The sequence below is a fragment of the Hippocampus bargibanti genome, linkage group LG19 (genome assembly GCF_051943395.1).
Source record: "Hippocampus bargibanti isolate YZ-2025 linkage group LG19, ASM5194339v1, whole genome shotgun sequence".
NCBI lineage: Eukaryota > Metazoa > Chordata > Actinopteri > Syngnathiformes > Syngnathidae > Hippocampus > Hippocampus bargibanti.
Genome location: NC_142752.1, coordinates 2,067,501 through 2,083,758, shown reverse-complemented (window position 1 = coordinate 2,083,758; position 16,258 = coordinate 2,067,501). Strand labels below are relative to the sequence as shown.

At 40.7% G+C, this 16,258-nt stretch overlaps 2 protein-coding genes across 2 annotated transcripts; one reads left to right on the top strand and one right to left on the bottom strand.

The window, feature by feature from the left end:
• The first annotated feature begins 5,903 nt into the window (after positions 1-5,903).
• On the top strand, positions 5,904-8,494 carry nfkbiaa (nuclear factor of kappa light polypeptide gene enhancer in B-cells inhibitor, alpha a). The gene is made up of 6 exons (XM_089021634.1): positions 5,904-6,203; positions 6,602-6,707; positions 7,293-7,500; positions 7,588-7,676; positions 7,763-8,023; positions 8,103-8,494. The coding sequence occupies exons 1-6, from the start codon at positions 5,971-5,973 to the stop codon at positions 8,130-8,132; spliced, it is 927 nt and encodes a 308-aa protein (XP_088877760.1). The 5' UTR covers positions 5,904-5,970; the 3' UTR covers positions 8,133-8,494.
• Positions 8,495-11,014: 2,520 nt separating this feature from the next.
• psma6b (proteasome 20S subunit alpha 6b) lies at positions 11,015-15,803 on the bottom strand. The gene is made up of 7 exons (XM_089021635.1): positions 15,637-15,803; positions 14,945-15,039; positions 14,781-14,862; positions 14,431-14,586; positions 13,227-13,405; positions 12,248-12,342; positions 11,015-11,241 (listed from the first exon to the last, which is right to left on the bottom strand). The coding sequence occupies exons 1-7, from the start codon at positions 15,710-15,712 to the stop codon at positions 11,184-11,186; spliced, it is 741 nt and encodes a 246-aa protein (XP_088877761.1). The 5' UTR covers positions 15,713-15,803; the 3' UTR covers positions 11,015-11,183.
• Positions 15,804-16,258: the final 455 nt, after the last annotated feature.

Here is a 16,258-nt window from a genome sequence, read left to right as displayed (position 1 = left end):
CTTTTAAATCATTTTACTGGCCTTGTACAGTATGAATAAAATGAAGCTTGACCAATAAAAGACGTTTCACATTTTATTACCATTATTCATCGAAAATCATTCCCACGATGCAATTTGCTGTTTATACGTGTTCATATTTGGATTTTTGCATCAACTGTAATTCGTGCATTATATGAGACCAAGGCACAAGTTTGCACATTTGTTTGCAGAAGTTGTATAGTATTTAAAGGTGTGCACAGTGTATATTATTACTTTACGTGACAAGTACTAGTGACATGACGTCAAAAAGGGTCATACGATAGTTTTTACACGACTAAATTACGCTTGAAGATTTTTTTTGAAAGAAATCTTTAATCAAAAGGAAATTAGTAAGATACAGAGGCAAAACAAAAGTTCAACTGCGGCAACAACGATAAAGGACGTCAAAAATTACAGTAGAAACCACAGTCGTGTAAGCATGAATGCAAACAGAGATGGCCCTCTCGCCTGACCACATCAAATATTATCATAATATAATTGTTTTATGCTGTGAAATGACAATTATTTAATGTGACTACAAAATTCTCAATATAATCATTAATCCAACTGCAAGTGGTGATTAAATAAAAGTATTTTTACCATCCATTTATCAATCCATTAGCTAAACCGCAGAGTTACGGGCGTGCCGGAGCGAGTAAGAATTCCATCTGGTTGCACTTATGCATATATTTTTTTAAAGCTACCACCAATCGAGGTGATTAAATGTGTACTTCAAAGTCATCCATACCTCAATAGATTCCTCATTGTGAGTATTTCGACCATTTTGGGCTGGCACGCGAGCCGCAGAGTGGCACGCCGTTCCATTCTTGAAAGGACAACCGACGTCTCCGGACAAGTTGTGTCCATAATTTGTAAAATGGCTTCAAATGACTTCTACTGAGCATATTTTACAAAGATTCCATCGCATGTAGCTATATTTTACGTTTTAAGACTCGCGCTGAATATTCCGGAAATCTTGTTTTTGAGTTGGTGACGAGTCATCACGTCACGTCACTGAAGGAACGCCCCTGACTGAGAAAGAACACATTGCAGCAGTCCTTTCATCACGTCAATGCATTTTGCGGTACTTTGTTTGGTCTGAAAACTTTGTGTTGATGGTGAAATTAGAAGGAAAACACGAATAACGCGATGGTGAATCCTCGTGTGTTGTGACAAACATTTTACGCCCATTGAGCTCATGTATTATTATTACACACGGAGCTTAGTCGCCATCTTCTGCCTGTTTTGGGTGCGACATTTCCCTCCCCTGTTGCCTCAAAATGACATGGAATAAATTCTTTAATCGATTGCAAACATGTATGCTTTCCTCTTCGGAACTATTTGAATCATATTCATAACTGGATGAGTCACAATAAAGCATATTTTCTGAATCTGAAGCCATTGTTTTGCTTCTCCAGCAAGGCAAGACGTCTTGGCGTGATGTCACAAACAAGGGGGCGGGACCTTCTGAAACTGGCCACTTCCTGTTTCAATTTTTTGCAGTTTCAGCAGACTTTAAGTCATTTTTATTGGTGTTTTGCATTTTACAAAAAATACTATACTGCGTGTTTTTGGGTATTTTAGACGCTATAAAACGTTTTCTGATGTCAGGAAACAAAAAAGTGATGTCGGTTGTTCTTTAAATGTTTCGGTACACGTTTTAGTCGACGCGTCCCTGGTAGTAAATATTTTGCATGCATTTCCATGGTCTCGCTGCACCCTACCCCATTAAAGAAAAAGGGCGCGGCCGATTGCGAAAACAGGCCGCACCAGTGGGACCAGGTGAAAAGTTAGCATTGGGTTGTTTTTTTTTTATATAATAATATATAATATATTTTTAATACAAAGCAACGATTTACATTTGTATTTTTAAGCAAAAAGTTTCAACATTCGGTGATGTCATGGGTGTGATGCCCAGACGAGTTAGCGATGCGCTGACGCACGCAACACCACATATCTCTGCCTGATACCCACTGTTGGTTTCCATAGCAACCATGAGTAAACACCCAGCAAAACGACTTTGCGGCGAGTCTCCAAAATTGCCAACGATGCACAGTCAGTGGAAGTCCCGGTATGTCATGTGATGTGATAATATATCAAATGGTGCATTCTTTTGTGGCATTAAAGGACAACCGGACAAGTTGCGTCCATAATTTGTAAAATCACTTCAAATGACTTCGACTGTGCTTATTTTACAAAGATTCCACCGCATATTGCTATATTTTACGTTTTAAGACTCACACTTAATATTCAGGAAGTCTTGTTTTAAAGTTGATGACGATTCCCTGAGTGACGTCACATAGGGAACGCCCCCTGACCGACAAAGGGACACACAATGCATTTTGGGGGTTTTTTTTCTGTCTAAAAACAACGTGTTGATCGAAATTAGAATGAAAAATACATAAATAACGGGATGGTGAATTGTTGTGTGTCGCAGCCAATTGCGGTAACACGCATAAACAACATGTAAGTTGACACAAATTCCCAGCAGACAAATCAGCCCATTTCCAACGGCGCTTGTGCGCCATCTTGTGCATTTTCTGGGATGCTACATTGGAGTCCAGACGGCTCGAATTGATACGGAAGGACTTCTTTCATCGATTGCAAACATTTATGCTTTCCTCTTCAGAACTATTTGAATCATATTCATAACTGGATGAGTAACAACAAAGCATCTTCTCTGAATCTGAACTCTCTGACGCCATTGTTTTGATTCTGGAGCAAGGTAGTGTGTGACCAATAGTGACATCACGAACAAGGGGGCGGGACTTATTGAATCTCGCCATTTTCAAGCTCATTTTGAAGTCGTTTTTGGACACTTTAAGTCATTTCTATTGGTGTTTTGCATTTGACTAAAAATATCAGGCTGCGTCTTTTGGGTATTTTAGATGCTATAAAACTGACTAGAAAAATGGTGTCGGTTGTCCTTTAAAGGAGTTGATCCTTTTTCATCTAGAACTGCTTCATGTCACAAAGAGGGTACAGAAGGTGCTGACGAATGAATGACTGTGACTTTGTGGTGTCATATATATATATTTATGATATTTTTTTTTTTAACTTTTTGTTACTTCCAGGTTGAGTGAACGCTGGCGCGTGTGGCTGCCACTGCTCACCCGCAGAAAAAAAGATCCTGTGAACTGTGTGAAGTGTCCTTGAGAGTTTTGAAAGGCGCATATAAATGAAATGCATTATATTATTATTATTATTATTTGAGGGCAAAGCGACGGGGAAGAGAACAGCATGTCCTGGTTTTCTTTTGTTCACACTTGGCAGAGACTAAAAGATTGTTTGGAATTAAACGGCAGGGGAGGAGATTGAGTGCATGTTTGTACGAGTGGCATTTCCCCCGTTGTGAGTCAACGCTCAAGACACACAACACCCAGCGCGGGTGTGTTTGGATGGCGTGTGTTTTGTTGTGTCCATCTCCCGCCGCGTACTTGAGATTTGATTGCTTAGATACCGCTTGTTTATGTTTGCCAAGGTAAATCCCCGCGGGATGACAAATCAAGAGCAGGTAGAGTAGCTTGAAGGGCAGATCCATTAGGTTTCGATTTAACGGTAAAAACTTACCGTTAACGTAAATAAAGTCTGGGTAGAAATTACGCAAAATTCAAAGCGAAAAGTCTCTATTCACATTTACTAAAAAATAATGGCAACATTCTCTGTCAGTTTCACAAGAGTTGCACTGTACAAACTTGAGAATTTTTCTTAACCCCCCCCCCCTGCATATAATGTGCACACACAGGGAAGTTTGAAAAAAAAACAGTATTGTGTTAATAGTCAAAAACAGCAGATTGCAAATTCAAACGCCTGAAGGGAAATAAAAAGCACATTTAATCACCTAAAAGTACTTTTAGGACACTAGCTAGCTACCTATCTATTTGCTATCTAATAGCAATCTATATATCTATTAGTTATCTATTAGCTAGCTAGCTAACTCTCTATCTATTTGAGTTATTCCGGGTTGAGTGAACGCTGGTGCATGTGCCAGCCGCTGCTCACCCGCAGAAAAATTTATCCCGTGACTGTAAAGTGACCTTTCAGAGTTTGAGATACTAAACCCGATCTCAAAGTAACAACTGATGAACTCGTCCATTTCAGCAAGACCGTATCCGTCAGCTATGGTATCTCAAACTCCGAAAGTTTTTTTACTGTTTAAATCCAGCAAATTTGCGAGTTTGAATCTAGCAAATTTGCAAGTTTGAATCTAGCAAATTTGCGAGTTTGAATATAGCAAATTTGTGACTTTAAATCGAGCAAATTTGCGAATTAGAAATTCGTTTAAATCTAGTTTATTTGCAAGTGTGAATCTTGCAAATTTGTGACTTTAAATCTAGCAAATTTGCAGTTTGAATCTAGCAAATTTGTGACCTCAAATCTAGCAAATTTGCGAGTATGAATCTAGCAAAATTGTGAGTTTAAATATAGCAAATTTGTAACTTTAAATCTAGCAAATTTGCTAGTTTAAATCTAGCAAATTTGTGACTTAGGATCTAGCAAATTTGCGACTTAGAATCTAGCAAATTTGCAACTTTAAATCTAGCAAATTTGCGAGTATTTAGCAAATTTGTGACTTTAAATCAAGCAAATTTGCGAGTATTTAGCAAATTTGTGACTTTAAATCAAGCAAATTTGCTAGTTTAAATCTAGCAAATTTGCGACTTAGGATCTAGCAAATTTGCGACTTAGAATCTAGCAAATTTGCGACTTTAAATCTAGCAAAATTTGTGACTTTAAATATAGCAAAATTTGTGACTTTAAATCTAGCAAAATTTGTGACTTTAAATCTAGCAAATTTGCGACTTTAAATCTCGCAAATTTGTGACTTTAAATCAAGCAAATTTGCGAGTATTTAGCAAATTTGTGACTTTAAATCAAGCAAATTTGCTAGTTTAAATCTAGCAAATTTGTGACTTAGGATCTAGCAAATTTGCGACTTAGAATCTAGCAAATTTGCGACTTTAAATCTAGCAAATTTGTAACTTTAAATCTAGCAAATTTGCTAGTTTAAATCTAGCAAATTTGTGACTTAGGATCTAGCAAATTTGCGACTTAGAATCTAGCAAATTTGCTAGTTTAAATCTAGCAAATTTGTGACTTTAAATCAAGCAAATTTGCGAGTATTTAGCAAATTTGTGACTTTAAATCAAGCAAATTTGCAAGTATGAATCTAGAAAATTTGTTACTTTAAATCTAGTAAATTTGTGACTTTATATTAAGCAAATATACCAGTTTGAAACTCGTTTAAATCTAGCTAATTTGTGACTTTAAATCTAGCAAATTTGCCAGTTTGAATCGAGCAAATTTGTGACTTTAAATCCAGCAAATTTGCAAGTTTAAATCCAGGAAATTTGCGAATATGTATCTAGCAAATTTGAGACTTTTTTCCTCAGAATAATACCCCATCTCAAAAAAATATATATTTCAACCTGGCCATAATGCTCTTCTGTATGTTTGGCCCATAAAGATGATTCTGATTGGTAGAATATGGTCCTAATAAATAATCGCAAATGACAAAAATCAATAAATAAATGGCTCAAAGGAAAAATATATTACAGCGAAGTAAAAAGAAAAAAAAACACTTGAATTTCCCCCTCGGGGCAAAAGGGAATTCTCAAAGTGCCTCAAAGAGGTTGTCCCCATTTCATTCAACAATCAAACATCCCCTTGCCAACTTGCTGTCTAATAGCAAACAAGTTTTCATTTTGACTGGAGGATGAAGAGGGATGGGGTGCGTGGGGGGGATTTTTTTTCAATTATTTCCCCCCCCCCCCTCACAAAAGCACAACCCTTTCTGTCTTTCTGTGTGATTTCCCTGCCTTAGATAAGTCAATTGGAAATCCCCACAGAGGCTCCACCCAGCCGGCTTGACAAAAAGCCACAACGCCAGCCCTCCCCGAGCCACTTTCCTTCCTGACATTCGGAGCGTACGCGCGTGACAAACAATCCATCATGGACGTCCACGGAGTATCACCTAATAACCATCGAGTGGATTATAACGAGCTCGAGAGCATGGAGACAAAACACGGGAAAACTTTACCGTGCACGGACGATCGTTTCGATAGCGGTTTGGAATCGTTGAAGGAAGACGAACTGGCGACCGATTTGGAGCATTTGCGCGTGAGCGAGGAGCTCGTTCACGATTACGAACCGTGGAGGGGTGTCGTGACCGAGGACGGGGACACGTAAGTGGATTTTGTTTTTTTTTTGTAGGGGGGTCTCGATTCGCTTAACGCGGATGCGTTTGTGACATCCCGAGAACAACCGAATTACGCCGGGTTTCCATCCCTACGCGTAAAACCAAACCGGATTAACGTGAAACATACGTGCAGTCAAGTGCGTTGGACCGCGTGCGTGCGCGCGTTGAAGTTTTGACTGTGCGCAGTAAATCTGGGCGGTGCTTCTCAAGCGTCGAGCTCTGCGGGCTCAGGAAAGTCCCTGGCCCAAGGCCAGTAACTGATAAAGCGTCAAGCCACAACTGGTGGAAACAACCCGACAAAAGTCCACTCTTGCGAAACGCGCACAGGCCCTTGTTCCGGATCATTCCGCTTCAACTGAGATCTCCCTCATTTTGTTTTTTCAGGCTTCTCCACTTGTCCATCATTCACGAAGCGGCAGATCGAGCGCTACAGATGATCAAACTGTCTCACAATCACCCTTTCCTGAATGCACAGAACCACCAGAGACAGGTACTAACATCATCCAAATCGCCCCGAAAAACGTTTTTACAGACGACATTGGCGTAACGACAAATTTACAGACAACATTGGCGTCATGACAAATAGACAACTTTACACGGCATTGGCGTAACGACAAATTTGCAGACGACGTTGGCGTAACGACAAATTTACAGGCGACATTGGCATAACGACAAATTTGCATACGGCATTGGCGTCATGACAAATTTGCATAAGACATTGGCGTAACGACAAATTTGCATACGACATTGGCGTAACGACAAATTTACAGACAACATTGGCGTAGCGACAAATTTACAGACGACATTGGCGTAATGACAAATGTACAGGCGACATTGGCATAACGACAAATTTGCATACGGCATTGGCGTAACGATAAATCCACAGACGCCGTTGGCATAACGACAAATTTGCATACGACATTGGCGTAACGACAAATCTAGACGCCGTTGGCATAACGACAAATTAACAGAAGACATTGGCGTAACGACAAATTTACGGACAAATTCACAGACGAAATTGGCGTAACGACAAATTTACAGACGACATTGGCGTAACAAATCAAATTTCCCGCAGACGGCGCTACACTTGGCGGTGGTCACGGACCAACCTCATTTGGCCGAACGCCTTCTGAAAGCCGGTTGCGACCCACGGTTGGCCGACGATTGCGGTAACACGGCCTTGCACATCGCCTGCAAGAAAGGTTCCTTGGCCTGCTTCGGCGTCCTCACACAGACGAGCCAGCGACATCTCGCTTCTATCATCTCGTTCCCGAACTATAACGGTAAGTTCGGAATTTTGACACACAAAAAAAGATATTTTGGTTTCTGTGTGAAACCAGGTTGTGAACTGCGTTTTTGGGGTCTTCCAGGTCAGAACTGTCTTCACATAGCATCGATTCACGGCTACATTTCGTTAGTAGAGAATCTGGTTGGTCTGGGCGCAGATATCAACGCGCAGGTAAGGTGTCAATCTAGTTCACGTCACGCCGCCAAATCCGGTTTGAAGCAACGGCGCTAACGTCAAGCATTGTTTCGACCTTATAGGAACAATGCAGCGGTAGGACGCCACTTCACTTAGCGGTGGACATTCAAAACTCCGCTTTGGTCCGTCGTCTCCTTGACCTTGGCGCTGACGTGAATTGCCTGAATTACGGCGGCTACACGCCGTACCACCTGACCTACGGAAGGCAAAACGACGACATACGCCGGCAGTTGTACGAGAAGACGGCGCAGGAATTGAGGGCTTTGCCTGACAGCGAATCGGACGAGAGCGATATGGAAGATCTGGACTTGACCGAGGATGAGGTCGGTATTTTAACGACTCAGCATTTCCAATTTTAAATCAAGATCATAAGCGTTGACGTTTTATTATTTTGTTGCACAGTTATACGACGACATCAAGTTTGGCAAGTAAAGACCAATCGGATCCTGCCACGAGAGCTGCTATCAGGTCACCGAAACCCAAAGAAAAGGACAACAAAATGTCCACCGAGTGCTGGCCCGGCGATCACAAGATGGACGGCAATCCGCTACCGGTCCAGTTTGATCGACAAAACAGAATCGAGGCACTCCGGAACGTTCAGCGAGAGACTCCCCCCCCCCACAATACTGCAAAAATGGGGATTCGTGATGTGAATATGCCAGACTGTGTTTTTGTAATAAATTGTAAATACAGAGATATTATTTTTATACCTGTAAAAAAAAAAAGACGTTGTGAAATGATGAAACACTATGGATGAAACGACATGCAAGAAAAAATAAAAAAAGTGAATTCCAGATTCTGTGTGAGGCATTTTGACAAAAGCACAACCGCAGTTAAGTCATGACACATAAACTGACAGCGCAAAGAATTACAAGCTGTATTTTGAAAGAAAAAAAAAATAAAGATCTGAATCAACCCCACAAAAACCGGTTTGGGGTGAGTGAGCTCATAGCGTGTGACTCACGTCAAAAAGAAAAAAGAAAAGAAGTCCCATGGTGGCGAATGCCAATTTTTTTGCATAGTTGTAGCTTGGAATTGATGCGGATTTACAGTACATGGGACAGGAGATGTGAGACAATCTGTTTTCGTCAATGGATGCTTACAGCTTCCTGTTCATTTTCAAAACTTGTAGCAGACACGCGCATTTCACCATGACGTCCCTGATCTATTGGTGAAAAGGACACTTTGATCGTCTCCTCTTTCATCTAGAACTGCTTGGAATTGAAGCGGATTTAAAGTATATAGGACAGGAGATGTGAGACAATCTCTTTTCGTCAATGGATGCTAACAGCTTCGTGTTTGCTTTCAATTTTAGCTTGTAGCAGACATGCACGTTTCACCATGACGTCCCCGATCCACTGGGGAAAAGGACGCTTCAATCCTCTCCTCTTGAACAGTTTTATATGTTGTAATAATAAGAATAATAATACATTTAATTTCTCAGCGCCTTTCAAAACTCTCTAGCACACTTTAGTCACAGGATACGTTTTTTTTTGTGCGGGTGAGCAGTGGCAGCCACTTGCGCCAGCGTTCACTCTAACCGGAAGTAACATTGTGTCACATTATTTCCTTTTTTGTTGTCGTTTTGACTTCAAGATGGCGTCCGCGAGAGCGGCTGCCTTTGCAGCAGCTCTTGTATTTTGTTTTTCTATTTCTTCCTTTCCTTTCCTCTTCTTTTCATAACTTTGGTGGTGTGAAATGTAAATTTCTGCACTGCGAGACAAATAAAGGTACATCCAATCCAATTGTTTTTCTCCCTGTCAGGTTTGTTTCATCTTGTCAGGTTTGCTATGTTTTCAGTCATGGTCTTGTTTGTTACTTTGGACCTTTTCATTCTAATGACTGTTGTTTTTGAGTTTGTCGCGCGACACGTGGAACCGAAGATGCGCTTTTGAAAGGGAAGGTCAGAGGCGCTAACTTGTTGCTTAGTCACAGTGAACAGGAAACGCGGAAAGTCCAACATCCGTATGATGTTTGACTGCCCTTAACTGGCCCTTTTAAAAAAGAACCCCAAAAGATTTATTGCCGGCGTCCATATTTCATATTTTTTTTTATTGTCCGCAGGGTTATAAACATTAGCGGTCCGTATACACGGGACTTGACGGGTTTTTCCAAACGTCTCATCTGCTTCCGTTTAAAATGGCATCTCATTCCACATGACAGGGGAGCTCCCAAAATGGAGTCCTTTTTATTTAGGAAAACGTGAACTCCGAGAGAGGGGGAGGGGGATTTAAAAGTTTTGATTTGTGACTCAGAGATTAGGCGGGGAAGATGACGAATCATTCCAAGACGGGAAGAAAGCGGACGGATGAATTGATGACATCATTTTTTGATCAAGAGTGACAAATTTGGTTAAGAAATGAAAAGCGGCCATTTCCCCCCCCCAAAAATACATCATTGCTGTAACATTGACGCGAGGGAAAAAAAAAATGAATGGATTCAAATTTTAAATACAATAGCTCGAAAATATTTATCAGAAATATAATAATACATTTCATTTATAAGCGCCTTTCAAAACTTTACAGTCAATGGCTTATCTAGCTGGCGACCTTGGTTGCTATCTATTTGCTAACTAGCTATCTAGTTAGCAAATAGATAGCAACCAAGGTCTATGGTATATGTAGCTACCGAGCTAGCTACATATCTATTTGCTATGTATTAGCTATCTATCTATCAGTTATCTATTAGCTAGCTAACTTTCTACCTATTTGAGTTATTAATAATAATACATTTCATTTATAAGCACCTTTCAAAATTCTCAAGGTCACTTTAGTCACAGGCTAAGTCTAAGTCCCTGTCAGGTTTGCTCTGTTTTCAGTCATGGTTTTGTTAGTTACTTTGGACCTTTTCATTCTAATGACTTTGTTGTTTTTGAGTTAATCCTGTTAACTCTATTTAATAAAATGTAATCAAATACACCCAGCTGTGTCTCCTGTCTGCCTTTTTGGGGTCCACCACCATCTTGCAAATCGTGACAAACACATTCACTTATGTATTTCTTCTGAGCTAAGCGCGTTAAGTTACCAAAACTCGATCCGGATTTCAAGTTATTGGATCCGTTAGATTTGCGAACATGTAACAGTGCCTTGACCAAAAATCTGCTCATGTAGTGACCTCCCGCCCCCCCAAAAAAGCTAGCAAGCACACTTCTGGTGCTTTTTTTAGTTCTCAAAAGGGAAGTGGAGCTGTGAAGGCTAAATCTGACACGCGAAAGCATTTCTGATAAAAGCGGATGTCATAACACCGTTGAAAAACCTCAAATCGCTTCCAAAACGCTCTCGCGCCGTGTCAAAAATACCAAAATACAACCAAAGTTATTTTACTCCAAAATGTTTGTCTTCTTTTAATTGTTGAACGTATCAGCGGAAAAAGAGGATGGAGGCTAACGTACAGGAAAACCGAGATTACGCTAGGCTCCGTTATCCCACCTTGCTCTTACTCAAATCAAAAACAGGAGGAGGGGGCGACACTTCCTCGTCTCGCTCAATCTCGTTCCGCCAGCGACAACAGGTGAGTATCTACTTCGGTCTCGGTGAGAATCCTGGAAAGAGGAAATAATGATGGTAAACCCCCTTTCACACAGATTGCTGCAGTCGCTTGATTTGTTACTATGCTTTTTGGGAAGCTTCCGATAAAATGGCCACTGTCATTGAGCCCATCCTTGAGCATAATAATAATAATAATAATATATTTGATCTATAAGCGCCTTTCAAAACTCTCAAGGTCACTTTACAGTCAGTTTTTCTGTGGGTGAGCAGCGGCAGCCACATGCGCCAGCGTTCACTCAACCCAGAAGTAACTCAAATAGATAGAAAGCTAGATAGCCAATTGCATTAGATTAGCCTTTACTCAAGTACGCCTGAATTGATCTATTTGCTTCTATGTTTATTTAATTGCTATCTATTTGCTATCGAGCTGGCTAGCTATTAACTATATAGCTATCCAGGATACCTTATCCTGTGACTATAAAGTGACCTTGAGAGTTTTGAAATGCGCTCATAAATGAAATGTATTATTATTACTGTATATATTAGCTCGCTATCTATTTGAGTTACTTCCGGGTTGAGCGAACGCTGGCGCGTGTGGCTGCCGCTGCTCACCCCCTGAAAAACTTCTCTTGTGACTGTAAAGTGACCATGAGAGTTTTGAAAGGCGCTTATAAATCAAATGTATTATTATTATTACTGTTGTGGAGAAGTTTAAAGCCGGATTTGGATCCAGATTTCCCATAACTTTATGTTTGAAGCCCGAAATGTGGCGAAAGGTTGTAAGATTCAAGGGGGCCCAATACTTTTGCAAGGCACTGTTTCTGCAGACAAACATTTTTATATGTGCGTGCGGTTGTCTTCCAGTTTGCCGCCAGGACTTTAACACGCAAATTACATTCCGCACAAGCCAAAGCATTAAATAGCGAGAAAGCTTCTTGATAATTACGTAACCACGTCGCCTGTTTCAAGATCCGCTCTGACAATCCAATTGACGACGGGAATTCTGCCATTCTGTCAATACGGCCTCCCTTTGATTATGATTTTTGGAAACACGTTCACCTGAATTTGGGGTCTTGCGTCGTAACCACGCCCACTTCAAGCTCGGACGGTTTGAAGTCAATGGAAAGGACAGTTGACAGGCAAGAGATGGCCGTCTAAAACAGAGTTAAAGGACAACCGACATCAGTTTTTTGTTTCCTAACTGACATCAGAAAAACGTTTCATGGCGTCTAGAATACCCAAAACACGCAGTATATTTTTATTCAAATGCAAAACACCAATAAAAATGACTTAAAGTGTCCAAAATCTGACAAAAAATTGAGCTGCCAATTGGGCATTTTCAGAAAGTCCCGCCCCCAGTTGGTGACGTCACGCCAAGACGTCTTGCATTGCTGGAGAATCAAAACAATGGCTTCAGATTCGGAGAATATGCTTTCTTGTTACACATCCAGTTATGAATATGATTCAAATACTTCTGAAGAGGAAAGCATACATGTTTGCAATCGATTGAATAATTTATTCTGTGCCATTTTGAGGCAACAGTGGGGGGAAATGTATCACCCAAAAAGAGGCAGAAAATGGCATCCAAGCTCCTGTGAGGAATTAATCAGCCCGTTTCCACAGGCTGAAAAATTCCTTCCATGGAGCTTGGTCGCCCTCTTCTGCCGGCTTTTTGGTGCAACACGAGGTTTTCAGACCAAACAAGTACAGCAAAATACATTGATGTGATGGAAGGACTGCAACAATGTGTCATTTTCGGTCAGGGGCGTTCCTTAAGTGACGTACGGACTCGTCACCAACTCAAAAATAAGACATCCTGAATACTCAGCGCAAGTCTTAAAACGCAAAATATAGCTATATGCCGTGGAATCTTTGTAAAATACGCTCAGTAGAAGTCATTTGAAGCCATTTTACAAATTATGGACACAACTTGCCCGCAGACGTCTGTTATCCTTAAAAGCCTGAGAGGGTTAAAACTTTTGATGATATTAACCCTAAAAAAAAGTCATCGAAGGTGTCACTTTCGCATGGCAATTACCTCTATGGTTTGCTTGAAGGTCCAATCCAATTTCTTTTTCACCTTCTTCTCAAGGAAGCTGGTGGCTTCCGTTTGCTTCACCCCAGCGGCGGTGGCTTTGAAGCCGCAGTAGTAGCCTGCCGGGTCACATTTGTAGACTTGCGGCCCGCATTCCGCATCGATGCCGATCACGATCATACCTGCGGGGATGAGATAGCAATGACACACACACACGCACACACTCGATGTGCCCGAGGGCTCCTTTGTGTCTGCAACAATAAAACCGGATCAACTCTTTTGTGGAGCTTTGTGCATTTAATTCTTCTGCTGGGCGAAGATGAAGCCTTTGATTAAAACCGATCTTGACCCCCTTCCCCCTCCAAAAAAAAAAGGAATAATGATTTAACATTGCGTCACAACATGAAAAACATAAACCATTATGTAATAACAGCAATTGAAACGATTTAAATGAGATAATGATTTTATTTTTAATTTATTGTGAACTCAGTTTTCCTGGTTTGCTCTGTCCAAAGAAGAACGCCATGTTTTTCTTTTGTTTTTTTTAAGTTGCTATTTACCTGTGACGAAAACAAGTTTATGTGTGTTGTTGGTAGCTATCTGGTATTCTCTTTTGTTTATTTAAAGGACAACCGACACCATTTTTTTGTTTCCTAAATGACATCAGAAAAACGTTTGATAGAATCTAAAATACCCAAAATACACAGGACGATATTTTCAGTCAAATGCAAAACACCAACAACAATGACTTAAAGTGTCCCAAAACTGCCACAAAATGAGCCCGGAACTGGGCAAATTCAAAAAGTCCCGCACCCGTGTTTGTGACCTCACTATTGGTCACACACTGCCTTGCTCCAGAATCAAAACAATGGCTTTAGGGAGTTCAGATTCGGAGAAGATGCTTTCTTGTTACTCGTCCAGTTATGAAAAGGATTCAAATTTTTGCTGCTGTGAAATGTAAATTTCTCCACTGTGACACTAATAAAGGCATATCCAATCCAATAGTTCTGAAGAGGAAAGCATAAATGTTTGCCCATCTATTAAAGAAGTCCTTCCGTAGTCGCTCCGTTGGAAATGGGCGTATTTGTCCACTGGTAATTTGTGTAAACTTACAGCATATTCATGCGTGTTACCGCACTTGGCTGTGACACACAACGATTCACCACCGCGTTATTTCTATAGTTTTCCTTCTAATTTTGATACTTACAGCACCCCAGTGGTCTCATTTCGGCATTCTGCGTGTAGACTTGTGAGATGTCGGCAATTCTCTTACACAGCATGTCCACCGGAATCTCATAGCCGTACTTGTACTGCCAGTTGGCCGCCTCGTAGCGAGCGCGCTGAACTTGGGACCGACTGTCAGCTGTCAATTTTGTTTGGGGGGTAGGAGAAAAAAGTTATTCTTCGAAAAGCAACACTGTTTGATACATAGCTAGTTCGCTGACTTTTTGGGTGGAGACTGCTTCAGCAATGTCAAACAGACCGGAATAAACACCCCCCCAGAAATAAAATGTATAGACAAGACTAACATCTGCCAGATAAAATGTATTGAATTACCCGTCATTCCGGACATTACGCATCCGATGTTATCTGTTATTCTGAAAAGGTGGGTCACTGTGGCGGAATCCAGAAGCTTGTCCTGTCATAGAAGGAAAAAAAGGCATTGATTATCATTTGATATCAGTTAACACGCAACTAGAAACACTATATAACTAACTCACCGGGACTTTTTTCTGTGTGACGACAACTGCACAGTCCTTACCACGGACGGCAACTGATGTGAGTCCACCTTGATTAATAGCCTTGAAGGCATATTCTGTGAGTGGGGAAACAGAACGATGGTCAAGCATTTACGTTCATGAGACACTTGCTTTGTTATGTGTAGGTGCGTTTTCAGAAGTTATAGCACACTAAGCAACGATAACTAATACATAACGAGGGGCTCTTTTTAACGCAGTGCAGTATTTCTTTCTGCACATCTGAATGGAATTAGTTCGCCTTGGTTGACCGAATTCAGAAGGGGGATACGATCGCTCCCATTTTCTTAAGACCGGTGAAGATTACGTGATTATCCTCAAAACTAAATCGATCAATAAGAATGTGATTGACTTAATGATGATGAGATTCCATTGTAAGAAAATTAAACTAACAAATTCATCATTAATGAACGGACACGCTAAATTTTAGCTGGTAGCTAAATTACCGGTTCAAGCCGTTTGACTTCGGTAGGAATATCGAAGTTGTCAAAACAAAACCTTAACCAACACAAACACAGTCTATAGAGATGAACATAACACATCGTGATGATTTTGCAGCCGCAATGTGTTTTGCGAGCTAGCCGAACCATGACAGAGCATTTAGCTAGCTAGCTAGCAAATATAGCGAACATTTTCAAAACATCACACATACTGACCGACTTGATAAAGTCTTCCTTCAGGAGAGAAGATGGTAATGTGGCGATCAAAGCCAGCACTTGAGCCTCGGGACATTTTCCGAAGTAAACTTGGCCGAGGCTTTTCGTAAGACAATATGCAAGCGGCAGTGAGGGGTTTCAACCCGGAAGCAAAGCATCTGGGGTTAAACCTACTCCCAGTGTGTAATTATTTCCGTCTTCACGGAAATGTGAAACGCTTTGCGGATATGTTAGTACCGGCAAAAGTAGAAATACCGATTAAAATGAGTTTAGTCGAGGAAAGCCGAAACTGCAATGTACTAAAGCACAAAGGCAGTAAATTTAGAACAATGTAAGATTTTTTTTTTTTAGCAAAACCATTTCACTATTATGATGCACAAGAATATTCGTCTTGTTTTATTTAACCACTCTTGATAAATATTTTTTGTTCAATGAAAACAAGCAAGAAATTACGTAGGAGTGAGAATCATTGAGTCGTGCACAGCTTTCAGGTTGTAATTTTCTTTTTTTTTTCATTTCCACGAAAGGGAATTTCATGACCTAAATAGTCAACCCCCTCCACCCATGCTGACTGTCTTTATGTTGACTCTATTTTCCACACACAATCATTTGGTATCTCAAT